Genomic DNA, 18,314 nt, shown 5'->3' with positions numbered 1-18,314 from the left:
TACTATAGCACTAATTAAATTAAATTATTTATATTTAAATACGTAGTACTTAAATATAACAATATTTAAACTAAATGTACTAACCTGCAGATCACAAGTGCTGAATCCGGCAGGGCTTCGCCGCTTTCCTTCTCCTCACTCCTCTCTTTTTTTTCTGGATTTTTGATGGAATTTTCGGGCTCAAATGAGGAGGGAAGGGGAGGGCTGGGGCTTTTATAAGGGGGAGACCCCGGTCGCCCGGGGGGGGGGGGGCGACAGGCCCCCTGCCGCGACTGTGGGCCGGGCCCAGCGGCGGTCGCCCGTGGGCCGGGCGACAGGCCCCTGTCGCCCCCCAACAGGCGACAGAGCTTGTTTTTTTTTTTATTTTTCTCCAGGGACTTCGTTGCAAATTTGAAAAAAAAAATTACACATTGGGTCTGTCGCCCTATGGGAGGGCGACCGGGGTATATTTTTGAAATATTTCAAAACGGACATATATTTTTGAAATTTTTTTTTAAATATAAAAAAGAAAAAACCGCCTGGTTTGGAACAATTTTTTTTTTCGTTTCATTTCTTTTACACGTTCTTTCTCTTTGCAGTTTTCTAAATTTTCCCGACATCAAGTCATGTATAAATATGTGCCGATGCAAGCGTCACAAAGTCACTGTTGTCCCATGTATGTGCCAAAACGAGCTGGGCGTTCGTTGCAAAGCAAGAATGTGCTGCGGCTGCTGCTGCTGCTGCTACAAAAATAGGGAGCTGCACATTACCCCTCCGCTTATATCTGCACCACAGCTTAACGACAACACCGAGAGACAGGAGTAACCGAAAAGAACCAGCACCTCTGGTGTAAGTCTGTATGTGATGCCAATGTGAGAACAACCACAGGGTCAGAGCACAACGAGCTATACAGAACACAAGCAAAACCTGTACATTCCAAGCCACATGCCTTACACATACCTAGGCCAATTGCAAAGAGAGACCTGTAATGAGGTACTCATAAATAAAGAAAACACCATACAGCTACCTCTTCCTTTACTACAAAGCAACTAGGAGAACACCACTGGGACTGCAGTTAAATACCAAGGCGACAACGGCCCATGTCCTTGTTGCTGCTCACCAAGTCACGCCCTAGTCATGCATGGGGTTTGGCACAGCAAACCTGCCAGCAAAAAAAGGGCCAAAATTTAACATAGTTTACTATCATGGGAAAATCACATTCTAGATAAAATATTCATATATAAATATGAAAATCATTGTTGTTCCAATGGCCACTTGCCAAATTATATTTATCGTTGGCGATAAGTTTTTTTGGCCTGAAGTCAAGTTGCAGCCTTACAGCTATTTCTCTTGATTCCACAGGTTATTTTCTCTCAGCAGTTGACTTGACCCAGGACACTTATCATGTACTTAGAGATATTGAGCAAAGTATAAATGCAGTTCTCCTATGCATAAATGGCCACAACGAGCAGCATGGTATTGAAATAAACCATCTTAAATCGTCAAATTCCATGAAAGCCTAAGACAAACTAGCATGTTAAGCCACTTAATTATGACATCAAATCAATATGAGATTCTAAAGTAGTACTGAAGACTCAATGTGCTCCACCATAATACAAAATTCCATACCATAAAGGTAAAGTACACTAGTGTCGGCAGTGGCGGAACCAGGATTGAGTTGAACCCCGGGCCGAGTTTTAAATATAGTTGTGACAAAAACCAGACGTCGACAAACTCATAGTTCAAAAGATACACGAGAACATAATGGAAGTTCAAAAAATACACGAGAACATAATGGAAAGATAGAAAACATACAACAAGTGTCATCGCGAAGTAGTATATTTATTCTTCTTCAGCAATTTTTTGGGCTTCTTCAGCAATTTTTTGGGCCGAACCCCGGGCCATGGCACGGGTGGCCCGGGGTGTACATCCGCCACTGAGTGTCGGTACCTCTGGACTAGGGTACCCCCTCTCGCTGCGTCAAGACTCGCGTAGTTATCCGTAACTACGCCCTAAGGAGCTGAGCAGCCAGACCCCTGGGGTCCGGCTCCACCTCACCGGACCAACGGTCCCGGACCCGCTTCCTGCTCAGGGACTGGTCCGGTGACACCACGTGTCCCAGAGTTGTTGCTGTGTCTAGGCAAGAGCCTCGTAGTTATCCTTGACTATGCGCGGACGGCTTGAGCAACCGGACCACCGCGGTCCGAAGCCCTTCTCACCCGATCAGCAACCCCCAGACCCATTCCTTGCTAGGGAAGGGTCCGGTGACGCCGCGTGTCCCGGAGAAGAGCGCTGAGCCAAAACAGCTGGGGGCCCCGGACCTCTCACGAGGTCCCGGACCCCCATATACTTTCCGGACCCCACAGCGGGGAGGGAACAGACACTCCGCATGGGGGGGGGTCCGGAGCCGTCACGTGTCCGCAGGCGCAGGCACGCGCGGAGCCATGAAGCTTCCTCGGGAAGACTCGCCCACCTACCGCATTCAATGCGGGAGACGTAAGTGCGCTCGGCCACAGCAGAGCCCGAGGCGACTTTTGCTAGGCTGTCCTGTTGATCGCGAGTTACCAAGGCGCACAATGCAGCCGTTGGCGCCGCCCACGCCACGTGCGTCAGTCTGCTACGCCAGTTAGACATGACAGCTCGGCTTTACCCATCATAACGCCTGCACGGTAGACCCAACAGTCTACGCCGCAACCTACGCTGCCTCAACGGGCGCCTCGCCGATGGGACAAGTGAAGACCCCCCTCGATCAGAGAGTCTACAGGGCGATGAAGCGTATCCGGCAAAAGATTCTCCATCACTATAGCACCATCAATATCTTTTTCATGGTAGACTATACATCCTTGTTGGGCCCACCTGTCGCGGTCCAACGCCTGTGTACGCGTCCTCCTTGCGCTATAAAAGGGAGACGCCCGTTAGAGAAGAACTCAAGTGGAAAAATGACTTAGAAGCAGAGGATAGACTGATCCACAGACACAAGAGCAATACAACTCTCAGTGGACGTAGGGTATTACGCTCCGGCGGCCCGAACCACTCTAAATCCTCGTGTGTTCTTGTGTTCTTGCTTCATGAGTAGATCTGAGGAATAGCTTGCACTTCCCTGAGTAACCACCCTCTGGGATTAGGCGGGTGCACTACGCCACCCGGCTGTGGCCCTCCTCTTAGAGCCACGGCAACTAGTAACAAAGAATATCTTATTCCATACAAAATTTTGTTTATACACCTGTCAGATATTTCTCTTTCCTTTCTCTTAGCAGTGATTGGTTTCAACTAAATCTGGTACCTTCTCTATACTAACCTAAGTTCAAAAGCAGGCATTAGAGAGTCCCACAATCTCACTTTTCAGCAAATCCAGTGATACATCAAACCTATCAAGAAGTTCTAAGTAATATTAAAACATATAGGATGTACTCCTAACATTAAACAAGCAATAAGGCAGTCATGTTTATGCACATGACATTAGTTGATTAAGATAAAATGCTTAGCATTTCACTCGATACTAACAGCCCAACCAATTTTATATATGATAGAAGAAGCAGTGTGGAAAACAGTGAATTAACTTGAAACTATATGAGTGCAACCACTGTGATGCAACGCATTATATTTGCAATATAAATATAAAATGCGAGCATTTGATACATCTTTTACAGTACAAGAGTAAATGGTAGATTTGGCCATTATATTCAACATTCTGAAAAGGAACAGCAAAATATAACATGAGGAAGTGAATATTGTCACGTAACACCAGAAATTAACAACAGGTGATGATGTCGTAACCACAACGCCTACTGCTATTCTATCGTTCTTAGATGATTATCAGGAACTGGAAAGTTCAAAGCTCAAGTAGCTGGTCTACAGCAAAAGCTTGAGTACAAACTAATCTCCTAATAGAAACTTCAGAATCAAAAGTTTCAAGTACAAACTGTAAATAGAATGGATAGTGCATGAATATGACAATCGCAGACACCTTAGAAGCAAGCACTCTTGCATAGCAATAATTTCAGTATGCAGTCAGATGATTTAATCAATATACTCAGGACAACACATTGACTCATTAGCTTAATCTATTAAACCATGAAGATAACAGGGCAATATTATAAGTAAATGCACGGTTTATGTGTTAGTTCACTTGAAGGTGAACTTTCTTTGACGATAAGAAATGCTTCATTGAAATAAATTACTTAACTATACACTAAAGGCAATTTTAGGCTCTAATATCCGGATTAACTAAAACTGACACCAAGTGGGAGAGCATTACATATGTAACCAACAATTCAAAAATAAAACATGCACAAAAATCATCATAAATTACTCAGTGTACAATAAAGGCATTTAAGTTCTACTATCCAAATTAACTAAAACTGACACCAAGTGGGAGAGAATTAAATCAGTTGGCTATAGACTGCAAGTCTGCAACTGAAAAAAGAAACATGAGCATGTATTTTGTGTCCTAAAGAAAGGAAGCTTAAGCATGCAAATACCTGGTTCAAGTCTTGATCACTCTTCCTTTGTATCCTCAGAATCTGAGAAGGGCATCAGAGTGCATGAACCAATGATGTGTCCATTAAGGCATACATAATACTCAACAGAATCATCATCCGCGTCCAACCTCGTGGAGGCACTGCTCGGTATCATATTTGGTTGCATCAAGTGCCATAGCTTTGTTTTACAATAAATACACACCTCATTTGGATGGAACGTTGCCTCCCTCTCAATCAACATTTTCTTCATATTCGACCCAGCAAATGACTTGAAGATACCCCGGACGAGGCCCAAGTCACCTTCCTCACCCTGGTCAAGATGTTCACAAGACTCCGAGACATACAACACATCTGACCTGCACTGTGGTGGCAATAAGCTCTTCCCCAACGTCCTAGAAAAACGGGTCCTGTAGACAAAGTGCCCTGGGATTGGGACATGGATGTTACTAAACAGGTCTTCCCTAGGGCACCCTGAGCAGTAGATAAGAAGCTTCCCTAGGGCTTTCCAGTTGCCATCAACAATATGGCTTCCATCAGAGTGCAAATCAGTCATCATCTTTGGTGCCCTGGCTTGGCAGAATTCCTTCCAGAGCACCCTCTTGGCGAATTCATCAAACCATTTACATACGCCGGAGAAGATAGCAATCATCTTTGGGTTCCAATTCATGTGTTTAAACACGAGATACATTGCATCATCACTGATGTGGCCCTTGAGGCAAACACAGTTCGCGGAGTGTGTACAGCGGTGCCGCTTAACCACCAACTCCATTTCAGGCGACTTGGGACCAACTCTATATAGCCATTCAATCCTGCTCCTGCAGCAGTTCAGTACCACAGTTTGAGATGATATTCATCATGGATTAACCAAACACTGAAACTAGCAATCACTAGATGATTAAACCAGTAAGTCAACTAGCACGCCAAAATATTAGTTTCGGTATTCTTGTGCTGCCAACATTACGAGGCCAATTTTTGGAAAATAAAAAAAATTAGCAATATACGCATAAAATTCTTAGGATTATGACCAGCTAGTACAATCAACCAACCTTTTCTGCCTCAAACATCCACTCATTAATACAACCAGTAAACGAGGTCAAAAAAAAAGTAATCTCTAGAACAAGTTTTTTTAGAGTAAGAGGCGACAACGCCGAGCCCCATTCATTAGAGCAAAGCATAGCTTGTTAAAGCGTTTACAGCATAGAGAAAGCTAACCGACGATTTACAAGCTGACCACCAGCAGAAACCGCCGCAGCAAGACAGTTTTACAGGCTTAAAGCCTGCCAGGCACAAAGTTTTGGGCAGACAAACAACTCCAGAGAGGGCACATGAAAAAGGCAGAATCAAAACTCCAACGGCACCCCCAGCTTGAGCTTCTTCAGGAAGATTTGATTTCCAGAGGGGCTCTGAAAGTTGCCTCCAGATAATTGCACCATTGGGCAACGCCAGCTTCCAGAGACCCCAGGAACATCGGCCTATCTCTAGAACAATTTACCAGACAGAAGATGGATTGGTGCGGATCTCGCCGCAAGAAACGAGTTGATCAAAGAAAAAACCAGCCGGCAGAAGACAGACGAGTCCAGGATGTTCCTCAATGCAGCCAACAAAGAAATTCCCCACACCCCCTAAACGCAGACGGGAAGAACCGCCCAAATACCAGAGGAAACACCAGAGACGCGTCAAAATATGCACCTTTCCAAGCTGAATCGAGCCAAGAAACCTACCTGACAGCTCGGACGGTGCCAAGATCGCTGCTTCCTACCTCCCCGCCCCCGCCTCCAAACCTCCCGCCTGCTATGCGACCGAAGCCTGACGCGAGAAATTAGACGAACACCTCCGGATGCTGGGCCCTCTGCTCACGCTGAGGTGGTGGAGAAGTGCAGTTTGGGTGGGATTGTGGGAAGGGGGGCCAGTTGGTTGATGGCTCGCTTGATTGACGCCACTCGCCTTCTTCCTGGCTCCTGGTGTCTCCGCGGAAGGGAGAGAGGCCGAGGAGGGGGAAGTACACGGAGATTTTTGTTTTATTTTATTATTATATATACAGATATATAGACATATAGATACAGACATATGTATCGACTTGTTTTTTCCTCTACACGTGTAATTCTTCAAAGTTGCCTGTATCGCATCAATTTTACCTAGAACCATTCATCGTTTTTCTTGAGAGATATCTTAACAAAGATTGCAAGTTATCCATCTTTTTACAAAAGATTTGAGGGAAATTCACCTCTTAGTAAAACCGAGAGGTTAGAAAAGAAAAGAAACGATGAGGGCAAACTGGATGTTAATTTTGAAACTAAATATGCTCTAGCTATGAATATTGCGATGCCTTTTCAACACGCGGCGCACATGCAAGAAGAGTTGTGACACTTGTCAAGTGTCGGGATTGTTCGTAAATTACGTGGCAACTTGTCGATACCAATTGTCATAAAGATAGGATAGAAGTCCAATACTTAGGTAAGGTACATAGTACATCTCGTGTGCATAAGTATTGATTCCTAGGTAGCTCAACTTTAGCTGTAGAAACTGATACACTATCTAATCACAATTGATATTAAAAGATATATCTCATGCCACTCATTCCCGCACCATGAGACCACTCAACACGGCATCAACAGTAGAAAACGCGCAAACTACCGATCCGGAGATATTGTCATTTCCATTTTTTTGCCTCGTGCATTTTCTTGTATGAACTTCTAACACTTTCATGGTATATCTACATGATCTTCCATCCTGCTGCTTCCAATTATGTTTTATGATTCACACCTTTGCCCTGCCACGGCATGCACATGCTTTACTCCCAATCTGAACGATGTTAGTTATGGAAACATATATGGAAAGTTCTGGCCTTAATCATTCACAAGCGAATGACTATGGCCAAATGGTGGATAACCGGTTAACCACCCAGTATGGCACTGACTGCAGCAGTAGAAACGCACATGGAAACTACCAACCAAGGGATATTGCAGTTTCAGTTGCATCTTTCCCTAACCAACCAGTCATTTCATCTTTTGATTTTTTTTGGCTTGTAATAACCTTGTGTAAAGTTCATATACGCCGACATATAGAAGGATATTAATTGAAGAACAGATTTGTGTCTCATTATCATCAACCTACTATCCCCATTCAATTATACTCACTCATAGTAGGAGTTAGGATTTAAGAAGTCAAACATCATAAATTTGATAAACAATTAGTCATGTGCATGCTTAGTGTTCAAAATTATATGAATACGCCCATATTTCAAAGATATTTTAATATAACATTGATTTTGTAACAATTCATGATATGTTGTAAGGGAAATTGACGGCCATATAGCCCTAATATGGCTAGCTACTAAAAAGAATGAAAGGAAGAGTGAAAATTGTTTTTCAAGGGTGCAAAATTCACATGGAACTTCATTGAGTGAAAAAAAATAGTTTTCCAAGAGCACAAAATTCACATGGAATTTCCAGAGTGACAATACTTTCTGAAGGGCACATAACAAAGTAAATTAAATAGGATGAGTTCTTGCCACTTGATTAGCAGTAGAAAACTAGCTAGTATGCTAAGAGGATTTTTTTTTAGAATTATGCAAAAATGATCAAGCTAGGATATTAATTATCAATCTTTCTATTCTCAAGAGAAAATTTCAATACTAGGGAGAAAAGAAACACCTCGGAACTTGACAAAACTCACTGTTTTAACAAAAACAACTTAATGAATATGCTTTGCCCAATTTTCAAACTAATTAAACCCTAAAAGTCAAATGTGAGTGGCAGCAGCCAGTGAAAACATACGGTGATCTAACACACCATTGATCATGTTGTAAGGCAAAAGTAGGAAACAATGTTTTAATTGGAAGCAAGATTCCAAATAGCCTGCTATAGCTTCTAGGAAGGATAACCGCTATGGCATTTAGCCCGCTAAAGCCGGCTATAGCCCGCGAAACGCCGTAACAGCAGCCTTGTCGCTAAATTCCTTAGTCGACGATTTAAAATCATGATTGGAAGTATCATGTGCATATTGAACATAACCGCCCCAGTAAATAGATGTGTCCTCTGTCTGCAGTGACATTATTTGTTGTGTGAGGAAAAAACAAGTAAAATAAAATCACACAACATATACAACAGTTTAGTTCATTGAGAATACTAATAGTTGAGAAAATCCTACAGATACAAAGACCCAGCATGAATGATTGTTTTTTGTGATATATGTAGGACATATGATTAATAGTTATTATTTTAGCATATGTATCATTTGATGCTAACACAATACTAGCTTATGCTTCCGATGACATTGCTTGCAGAGTCGTAGTCAGCAAATCCTATGTGAAGTTGGGGACTAGGAATGTAGCAACAAAGGATCGATGAAGAAAAACCTATATATGAAGGTGCACTTACTCTAGTTATTGCATTATATACTATACAGTTAGTAATATGGAGTTCTTTTCGCTACTACAAAAACGGCCTTTTGTCCCGGTTCCACAGTGCCATTTGTCCCGGTTTTGGAACCGGGATTCGCCTTCCGGGACAAAAGGCTGGAGGCTTTTGTCCCGGGTGGCAGAACCGGGACAAAATGTCCCACACGCTAAAAAAAAAAATCCACCCCGCGGGATTCGATCCCAAGACCTCTTGTCTAGTGCATGGTTTCATTGCCAACTCACCTAAGTAGTACATATGACTCAGTATAGAATAACTTCCTTTTGAACTGTCACGTGGAGGGGATTTTTGTCCGGGTTGGTAACACCAACCGGGACAAAAGGGTCCTTTTGTCCGGGTTGGTGCCACCAACCGGGATAAAAGGTTCATCCTTTTGTCCGGGTTGGTACCTCCAACCGGGACAAAAGACCCCCCCCCCCCCCCGCTGGCCCAGCTAACCGTTGGACCCGGGACAAAAGCCACCTATTGTCCCGGGCCCAAAGGCAACCGGGACAAATGGCCTGGAACAAAGGTCTGTTCTGTAGTAGTGTTTAAAAAATGCCTTGAATGGATTCTGATTGTATCATTTTTATAAAGTTCTCAATAAAACAAAAAAAAAGAATGTAAAGATTTAAAGGCTTGGATATTGACAAACAGGAGTGAATCAATAGCACTTTGTATGTGGATAGCATGACTAGTATGCAAATGTCCAGCTAGGATGCATGGAATTGTACTCTACATTGTCTAAGGGAGAATTTGGACCTCCACAGGGAATAGAGTACCAGAACACTTGGAACTGACTAAAGTTCACCGTAGTTAAGACTAGCATGTGCCAAGTTGTTGCTTTTTCTAGATGGTGTAACTGTCAACGGCTGGTAGTAGAGTGGTAGTGAGTGCACAATGTTTTGAATGACCCTCTGTGTTAGCGACCGGGGCGTCCTCACACTGGCTCCACTGGTCCATTCATGGACGTCAGGATCACCAAGTTGCGAGTCGAGGATGACCAGCGATCGAGAATTCGAGATGGCAAGTCGATGGCACGCTTGTGGGCTTGTTCCCTAGCCGGCCATTCATGGGCGTATATTAGGGAAGATACCCATGCCGGCCAAGTTGCCTTGCTCACTTGCTGGTTGCTGCCATCATCTTCTCGCCTCGGCAGCCAAGCGACCAACCACTTGGCTCCCCGCTTGCCAAGTTGCTCCAGCGCCTGGCGCAGAGAAAACAACGGTCTTTAGCTTGCTTTCGTGAACACTTGGGCAGTGCTTGCACTCTGCTCGTTCCACCCTCTTGTCATATGACTCTGATGTTCACGTTTGCTGGAATGAAGTACACTGCCTAGTCAGGTCCTGTTTGTTCACACTTTTCTTTTCTTCAATTTTTTCAGAATGCAATTCTGTTCACCATTTACTCCCAAATACGCAGTTGTAAGACCGGATGATTCGGCAGCTGGGCAAAAATAAATTTGCAAAAACTTCATGTGAAATTCCAGAAGTAAGCTTCAGACCGCACACCATGCCATTCCAAGCACTCCAGCTATGGTTAGCTGCAACTGATTCCCAATATGATTTTGGACATCAGTTTTGGAGCATTGTAATCGTCGTTTGCAATGCAACAGAGAGGCCTTTCCATGTAAACTTGAGGCAAACACGACATCTAGTCGAAGCCAAAACATTGCAATACATTTGCACTTACAACAAATACTAGGGAGTTCGGTTACGGTTACACAAATCAAACAACAGCATTGAGATTTCACCTAACAAGGAAATCTCAAGCAAATATTTCTCTAACAAGCCAGTCTAGGCTTGGATAGGCAAAATACAGTATCAAGAACGAGGGAAGTGCAAACAATACAGTGATAAGGATGTACAATAACAAGACCACTGCGCTGGCTGGGATCGCATACAGAACTATGAGGAGGAAGATGAACACCAGTGGAAACTTGGCAGTCAGGTGAACCAGGAATGACAGGGACTTGCGCAGCGAAGCTTGCACCCTCTCAGAATTCAGGAGAGGGATTCCATGGTTGGCATGATTTGCACTGGATCTGTCAGCCTGTGGCGGGAGGGGCCGTCGAATGGGGTTTGCACAACCTGCATTTCCATTTGCTCTGCTGCTGCTTGGGAGCCATGGAGTATGTTGCTCACTATGAATAACAGAGCGTGATCGCGCACGCTCACCATTCATCCCCTCAACCATCCAAAGGAGGAAGTAATTCTTGCGTGGGAATATGAGGTTCCCTTTGTAAAATATACGGAGTGACAGGAGGTTGCACCAGGGACAACAGATGAAGAATGGAAGCTGGATTGGCACCGTTGGAACTTTGATGACAGCCCATTGAAGGCCTAGGATGCAGTTCTTGCACATGCTGTGACCGCACCATAGCACATAAGGCACATTCTCCACTATGTTGAAAGATTCCCAACATATTGGGCATTCCAGGCCTTCTTCCCTGCTTGTGCATGAGGATGCCTCGTCATCAGAACAAGCAGCAGTGGGAGAGGCGCAATTTGGAGGACTCCTCTTTCCCAGCCCAGATGTCCAAGCATTTGATGCAAAACCCCACATTTCAGAAAGCTACCTTAAAGACCCTGATTAGACTTGCATAAAAAATTCACTTAGGGGTAGACCTGAAAGACCAAGTGAATCATGTATGAGGACAATGACAATAAGAAAAAAGAGAACCAAATTCCAAAATGAAACCAATGTATAGCTGATGTTAGCATTATACTAAGAGTGAAGACAGAAAACCAATATGCACAACAGCAGCACATTTTCAGGAGATAAGAAACATCTAACTAGTCAGACATCAGCATAAAGTCACAGACACAAGGATCGTTTAGATCCATTGCTTGCCTTGTGCAGCTAGGCAGGGGAAAACAAGTCCACAAGAGCAGAGGCTGATGGAAGCATGTTAGCAGCCCTAGTTGTTTTCTCAATTGCTTTGACGTCACAAAATAGATACTAAAACAAGTAGTAGAAAAGTTTATGGTTTCTGTATCTAACTAACCAACACATTGCTAGGCAAGACTAGATGAGCAGCTGCAGGAGGCAGCAAATGAGCTAAAACTGAACAAGTTTATCTGCTCATAGCTATGCGAGTTTTACTAAAGCATGACTGCACAGGATACTCGACAGTACATAGTAGCGCAGAAGAAACCTTCTGCCCTTCATAGATTTATGAACTTAATTAACAACGTGATGGTAAAACCAGAACTTTATAAGACAGTAGGTTAAGATATGAGGTCACTTTTATTCATGTCGTATTAAAGAAAACCGAAGAAGCGAGTGGAAAGCATTCCAATCATCTATGATAGGCAAACAGTTGAAAAGTCTGGACCCTTGGTTGGCTTGAAAGCTAATATGAGTTAGACATGCATCAGTTATGTTCTGTTTCATATCACTTGCCAATGTTTCCTTGTTGCATGAATTTTTATGTATAAAAGAAACATTGTGAACTCAGGTCCTAACTTCAACTAGGGCACAACATTCGCATATGGCCTGATGGTATAGCTACACCAAATGAATGGCAACCCAAAAGAAGCAGGGACCCAAGATATCTCTAGAGAAAATGCGCAGGCAAATGGCATCTATGTTTATCAGGAACTGGCACTCTGTTTAAAATCTTCATTTCTGTTAATTTAAAATCGAGTAGCATAATTATGAAACAACACTTCCAACAGGTCAATAAAAGTTGACATATATAACTAAGTACTTTCATTTTGCAAATGAAAAGATTTTATCCAACTAAAAGTTCTTAAATATCAAGATTGACTTGAAGAACTTATTCTAAAAGGCCTATCATACAAAAATTCAACAATTCACTATTACTATAGCAGACGTTAGCACTTAGCAGCGCTGATGAGCAGCAGATCTTAACAAACACAAGAACTTATGAAGCCATATAAACACAGAGTTTTCATATCACGAGTGTGGTGTTTCATGTTTTCCTTTTTTAAAAAAAAGAAATTTACGAAATGAAACATGTTGTGACACACTTGAAAGTAAATACTTTAAACAAACAAATAACAAAGCGTATCTGATTATCAGAGAAAAGTACTGATGGCTGCAGTTATCTAAAATTCTTCCTGAAACACCTTATAAAAGAGCTAGCTTTGGACCATGCAGTTATTTTGACTTTCTACAAAATAAGAACATGATGCATGCAAGCAGATTCCTTTGGACTACTAATAAGAAGCAAGAAAGGCATGGCGTGCACACAAAAAAAGAAAATGCCAACAACATCCTACCCTAGAATTTCTTTCGTTGAAGCAACCTAGTGTCTAGTGATAGCTAGAAAACAGTAACAAAATAGTTTATTGGTCACGCCAGAAGGCCCAGAGGCCATAACCCATTTTCTTTATTACGAATAAATAAGAAATATAAAGCCAGAACTAAGTAGAGAACCGGTCTGTATAGATCCTGGAAGGACGCAATTGGAGAATATGTCCAGACCTGGACGCTATCTGCAATTGCGCCTACATACAGAGTTACAGACACCAAGGTAAGCTTAGTTACTTGGCTGCACTATTATGCTTTCAGGACACTTGGGCCCTGTTTGGTTCAGCTTTTCTGAGACTCGCTTATAAGCTGAGCAGGATTTTCTGATAAGCCGCGATCGGGAGAATCCGCTGTCAGAATAAGCTAGGCGTTTGGCTGTTCTGATTATTTCTAGCAGATTATCTATCTTGACTGTAAAAAGACCAATATGCCCCTGAGGCTGATAATACTTCTTTTACTTCGTTACAATGATGTGAAAGCAATGATAACAATATTTTTAAAGTTTGAGATAGAAATATGGTTCTCCAGTTTTAATTTGCTAACATTTCATTAAGGTGCAATGTACCACCAGTTTTCTTTTTTTTCTTCCCTTTTTCTTTTTTTTTCTTTTCTTTTTCCCATTCTTTTTCCTTATTTTCCTTCCTTTTCTTTTTTTCGTTTCCTCTTTCCTTTCTTCTCTCCCTATCGGAACCGAGGCGACGACGACGGCAAATCTCTAGCCGGCGGCGCCGGATTCGGAGGAGGGGTGCTGCTTGGGGTCGACGGAGGCGCCGCCGCGAGGTGGCCTGGACGAAGCGAGGCGGCGGCAGCGGATCTCTGGCCGCTGGCGCTTCCTGGCGGAGGCGGGCCTGTCTGCCTGCTCCATGGAGGAGAGGGGCGAGGAAGGCACTTCTTGGCGGGCCTGCCTGCGGCTACCTGCTCGATGGCGGGCGCAGCAGGGAGGAGAGAGCCGCCGGCGGCCGCCGCAGCAAGCCGACGCAGCATACGAAGGGGTGCCTACTGGTGGCCCTCCCCGGCGAGCGCAGCAGGGAGGAGGTGTTGGCCGGCGGCCGGCGGCGGCGGGCGCTGCACGGAGGACGAGAGGGCGGACGGGCGCAGCACGAGGAGGAGCGGGCACGCGAGGTGGAAAGGGCCGGCGGCCGGCACCAATGAGGGAGGAGAGGGCCGGCACCAGTGAGGATGGAGAGATCCGGTCGGGTGTGGGAGGAGGGACCGAGGGGCTGGAAGGGAAAAAGCCTCGCGTTTCTAGAAAAGCGAGGGGCGAGCTGCATTTCGAAACGCAGTGTTGGGCCGGATTTTTTTGCGTTGGCGGTCCAAATAAGCTAGATGGTAATCAGGGCGTTTGGCGGGATTATTTTGCTTTTTCTGCTCATAATCTGAGCATAAGCATTCCCAAACAGGGCCTTGGTAAAACTGTTAGCATCTGGAACAAGGTACAAACCTAACTTCCTCGCGTATATTTCCTGGATAGTGTAACTGATTGTTGCATGGGAGAACTTGTGATGTTCAATGGAAACCATACCAAGACCAATTTAAAAGGTTGTTATAGTCTAACAACAGCTAGAAAAAAAAACAGTCCATATGTTTCTAAATTGATCGAATTCAGGTAACCAAACAACCTGTTGGAACTCCGTGATGACAATCATTACACTCTAGTAGAATTATATGTGAGGTAGGTTCCTGATACATGTGGACTTTCAGACAGTTACTCTACAAAAAGAAATTCAGCTTACCGACGCTACTTGGCAAGGCATGTGATGTTGAACACGGTGCTAATGTATGTCAGACAACTCTTTCCCCATGAAAGTTAGCAATTTGATCCCTTTTTTCCCCTTATGTGATATCTGGTTCCTTATTAATTAGCTAATAAAGAAAAAGAATTCAGTGCCAGCACACATTTATGCAGAACAGGCTTGCTTGATCCCCATCCGTGCTTATGTGCGTAACCACATTCTACCTCTCGCAATGCCATCTATCATACAGCTAGCCTAAGAACACCTGATCATTGCATCGAAGACACCTTTTTTTCCAACATCTTTCTACCCACAGATCAAAGCTTCACATAATCCAACCGGAAAAATCTATCCAACAGTCGACAACCAAATCCAGTTCTTCATATAATGGAAACACAGCCGCAGGACACCGGATCGAACAGCCGAATCGCATTAGGCGTCGCAAGAATCAGATGACGCATGCACGCATGGAAGTTGGGCGACAAGGAGGAAAGCACAAAAAGGACGGCCGTAATGCTTCTTTCCAGGTTCGCAAGCGCCCAAATCCGCCGCGCCTAAACTGAATCCATGAACCCGCTCGCTATTCGCACCGATTCCGTCAGCACCGGAGCGAGGGACGGGTGGGGCCGCAGGAGCAGGACGCATACCTGTCTCGGCGAGCCCCGCAGCGCGGACGGCCTCGACCCCGGACACGGACGCTGCTGCTGGCCGGAGAAGAAGCGGTGGACCCAATCTGCTCGTCTGAAGAGGGGGGGAGGGGGGGCAGAAACGTCGTAAGGGGAAGCGCCCGAATCACAGCAAGGGGAGAGCTCCCGCGTCGGAACTCACCTGTAGTGGCGGGACGGAGGGAGGGAGGGAGGGAGACGCCGCCGCCGTCGCAGCTCGGGTCGGAGGAAACGAAGAATTGGGGATCTGCGGTGGCTGGCGGGGGGCGGGGTGTGGATGGTCAGCGGCAAATGGAAGGGAGGGTTGGGCGGCCGCCATGTGGATGCGGTCCACAGGTCTGCGTGGGTGTGGGACCCCCACGTGTCCGTGACGTGGGTGCCACTCTGATTTTTTTTCCCGAGGAGCTGCCACGCAGCCATGACGAGTTGACGACCTACCCGCACTAATCACTTTGTGCTCTAAAAAAAATTCAGATTAGCTAGAGAGATCTGATCATCTGTAAGTGGGTCTATGCACTCAGAACTCAACGACATGCATCGATCAGGCTCCAGCTCCACCCTCACTACTGGACAGCAGCGCTGCCTAGCTCGGAAGGTTTACCACACCGTGAGAAATACCCTTCTTGTAAGAGGAGCAGGAAACACATATGCAAGACTCCGTGTTTGAGCACGTTCTCATTAAAAAGATATGCAAGACTTACTGAGCACCTATTTCTTCGCCAGACATGTTTAACTGTTTGCTACAACAAGTTGGTCTCCAGGAATTGGCGCCAACGCTAGAAGATGGGTTAACTCTGGTTCTAATGTAATCAAGAGTCTTGGGTGGGTGGTGCATTCTTATATTCTTTTCTCCTGATGCAATGCTACGCATCTCTCTTCAGCATGTTTCGAGAGTAAAGAAACTAAGGGTCTGTTTAGATGCATAAATTTTTGGGTGTAAAGTACTGTAGTTCGTTTGTATTTGATAATTATTATTCCGTCATGAGTTAATTAGGCTCAAAAGATTCATTTTGCAAATTATAGACAAACTGTGTAATTAGTTATTTTGTTTAGCTACAATTAATACTTCATGCATGCGTGGAAACATTCGATGAGATGAGGAATCTTATAAAATTTTGGAATTTTGAAGACAACTAAACAAGGCCTAAAGCAGTCAGAGTCAGATTTTGTATTTATATTTTCCATTCACAACGGTTAATGTTTATAGTTTAGAGCTGAGACTCATCATTTGTTGGTCTGGAAATTGATAGTATGCGAATTGACTAACATTATGCCATAGTAATTACGTGAAGTTGTGAGCTCGAGTTGCACCTTTTGATTTTGGAGGAAGCACGTAAAATATATGGGCGGTCTTCCAGATGTCGTGTAGATTGCTAAACTCTCAAAATGCTTTTTTTTATTTCTAAACTTGTCGGAGGTGTCATTCGGATTTTTAAACTCTCAAGATGCATCTTCAGATCTCCAAACTTATCTCAATGTATCATTTCAGTCCCTAAACTCTCAAGATGCATCTTCAGATCTCCAAACTTATCTCAATGTATCATTTCAGTCCCTAAACTCTCAAGCTGAATTTTTATATCACTAAAAATTATCATTAATTAATTGTATTACAAAGGGACTGTTAATTAAACTATTTGTCGGGTACTACGATTAGGGACACCCTAATCGGAGTACTAAAATCACACTAAAAACGCAAGCACATATTAGGCAACTGAGCCCACGAAGTGCTGCGGCCTCCTTCTAATCTGGAAGAAAAGAAAGGACTCAAAGAAGCCCAGCACGCGGCCCATCCGCACCCCCCTCGGACCCGCGGGGTGATCTCCGTCTCGCTCGAGGGCTCCCATCGAGACCCTCGACCACGCCCCGCGTCTCCGCCTCGCTCGAGGGTAACGAACCCACCCTCGAGCAGGGCGAGTCATCTCCGCCTCGCTCGAGGCCACCCCTCGACGTAAAGGACAAACAACCCTTCCGCTCACCCGCCCGTCGTACGGAGGCATTAAATGTCAACCACTCCTCCGCAACGCCCGGGACAGACGGCGTCAGGCCGTCATTCCCCACAGTCGCTGTGACCGGAGTCCTGTCCGCCAACTCCGGTCACTGCTCCGCCATCCCGAACGCTGTGGCAGCACTGTGGGAGCCTGCGACGCGGGACGAGACGTGCTCGGCACAGCTCCCGTTACTATTCTGCCAACTCCGGCTATCCGTACTTCACCTCACCACACCTATGGCCCCGGACCCGCCCCCTGCTCGGGAAGGGCTCCGGTGTCGCCACGTGTCCCCCAAGGCGGGATTCCCAGTTCTAGCAGCCGAGGGCCCGGACCTCCCCCCTCGAGGGGTCCGGGACCTCCACGCGACTCCCGGACCCCTTAGTGCACGCGCTAGCACTCCGCCCAGGGGGGTCTGGGACCGCCACGTGCCCTGCTACCGCTAGCGCACATATGTATGCAAGACCTTGGCCTACAGGGCCCACGGAACGCCACCACGCCATATCTAGAAGACGTACACCCTACAGTGACGACCACGCCGCCTGCTGGCGCTGGCAGGACGCCGGCGCGATCTCCGCAAGACCAAGGACGACACCCAGGACGACTGTCACGCCCGACGCCATGCCCCACAGTGTACTTCCCACAGTGCTCGACCACTGCACCTCAGCGATTCGGGGAAAATACGACGACTTTCACGATCTCCTGTGTATGTACACCGTCCCTCCTTGTGTCTATAAAAGGAGAAGGCAGGCTTCCTTTAAGGGGGTCGTCGTCATCGTCACGCGATCAGGCCCAC

The 18,314-nt window shown here is 45.2% G+C and overlaps 2 protein-coding genes across 6 annotated transcripts; both read right to left on the bottom strand.

The window, feature by feature from the left end:
* Positions 1 to 801: 801 nt before the first annotated feature.
* Positions 802 to 6,477, bottom strand: LOC120652007 (EID1-like F-box protein 1). 4 transcript variants are annotated; one of them, XM_039929692.1, is made up of 4 exons: positions 6,182 to 6,477; positions 4,461 to 5,275; positions 1,131 to 1,141; positions 802 to 1,091 (listed from the first exon to the last, which is right to left on the bottom strand). In XM_039929692.1, exon 2 carries the CDS (start codon positions 5,227 to 5,229, stop codon positions 4,477 to 4,479), a length of 753 nt encoding a protein of 250 aa, XP_039785626.1. In that variant the 5' UTR covers positions 5,230 to 5,275; positions 6,182 to 6,477; the 3' UTR covers positions 802 to 1,091; positions 1,131 to 1,141; positions 4,461 to 4,476. The 4 variants fall into 4 exon arrangements, with proteins under 4 accessions (XP_039785626.1, XP_039785623.1, XP_039785624.1 ...); XM_039929689.1 differs by having other exon boundaries at positions 802 to 1,141; XM_039929690.1 differs by having other exon boundaries at positions 802 to 1,141; positions 4,461 to 5,269.
* Positions 6,478 to 10,485: 4,008 nt separating this feature from the next.
* LOC120652006 lies at positions 10,486 to 15,817 on the bottom strand. 2 transcript variants are annotated; one of them, XM_039929687.1, is made up of 3 exons: positions 15,697 to 15,817; positions 15,516 to 15,609; positions 10,486 to 11,484 (listed from the first exon to the last, which is right to left on the bottom strand). In XM_039929687.1, the coding sequence occupies exon 3, from the start codon at positions 11,420 to 11,422 to the stop codon at positions 10,625 to 10,627; it is 798 nt and encodes a 265-aa protein (XP_039785621.1). In that variant the 5' UTR covers positions 11,423 to 11,484; positions 15,516 to 15,609; positions 15,697 to 15,817; the 3' UTR covers positions 10,486 to 10,624. The 2 variants fall into 2 exon arrangements, with proteins under 2 accessions (XP_039785621.1, XP_039785622.1); XM_039929688.1 differs by lacking the exon at positions 15,516 to 15,609 and having other exon boundaries at positions 15,697 to 15,809.
* Between the last annotated feature and the right edge of the window lie 2,497 nt (positions 15,818 to 18,314).

Source organism: Panicum virgatum, chromosome 9K (genome assembly GCF_016808335.1).
Source record: "Panicum virgatum strain AP13 chromosome 9K, P.virgatum_v5, whole genome shotgun sequence".
NCBI classification, from domain to species: Eukaryota; Viridiplantae; Streptophyta; class Magnoliopsida; order Poales; family Poaceae; genus Panicum; species Panicum virgatum.
The sequence above is the reverse complement of the archived record's forward strand: the minus strand, read 5'-3'. Positions and strand labels throughout refer to the sequence as shown.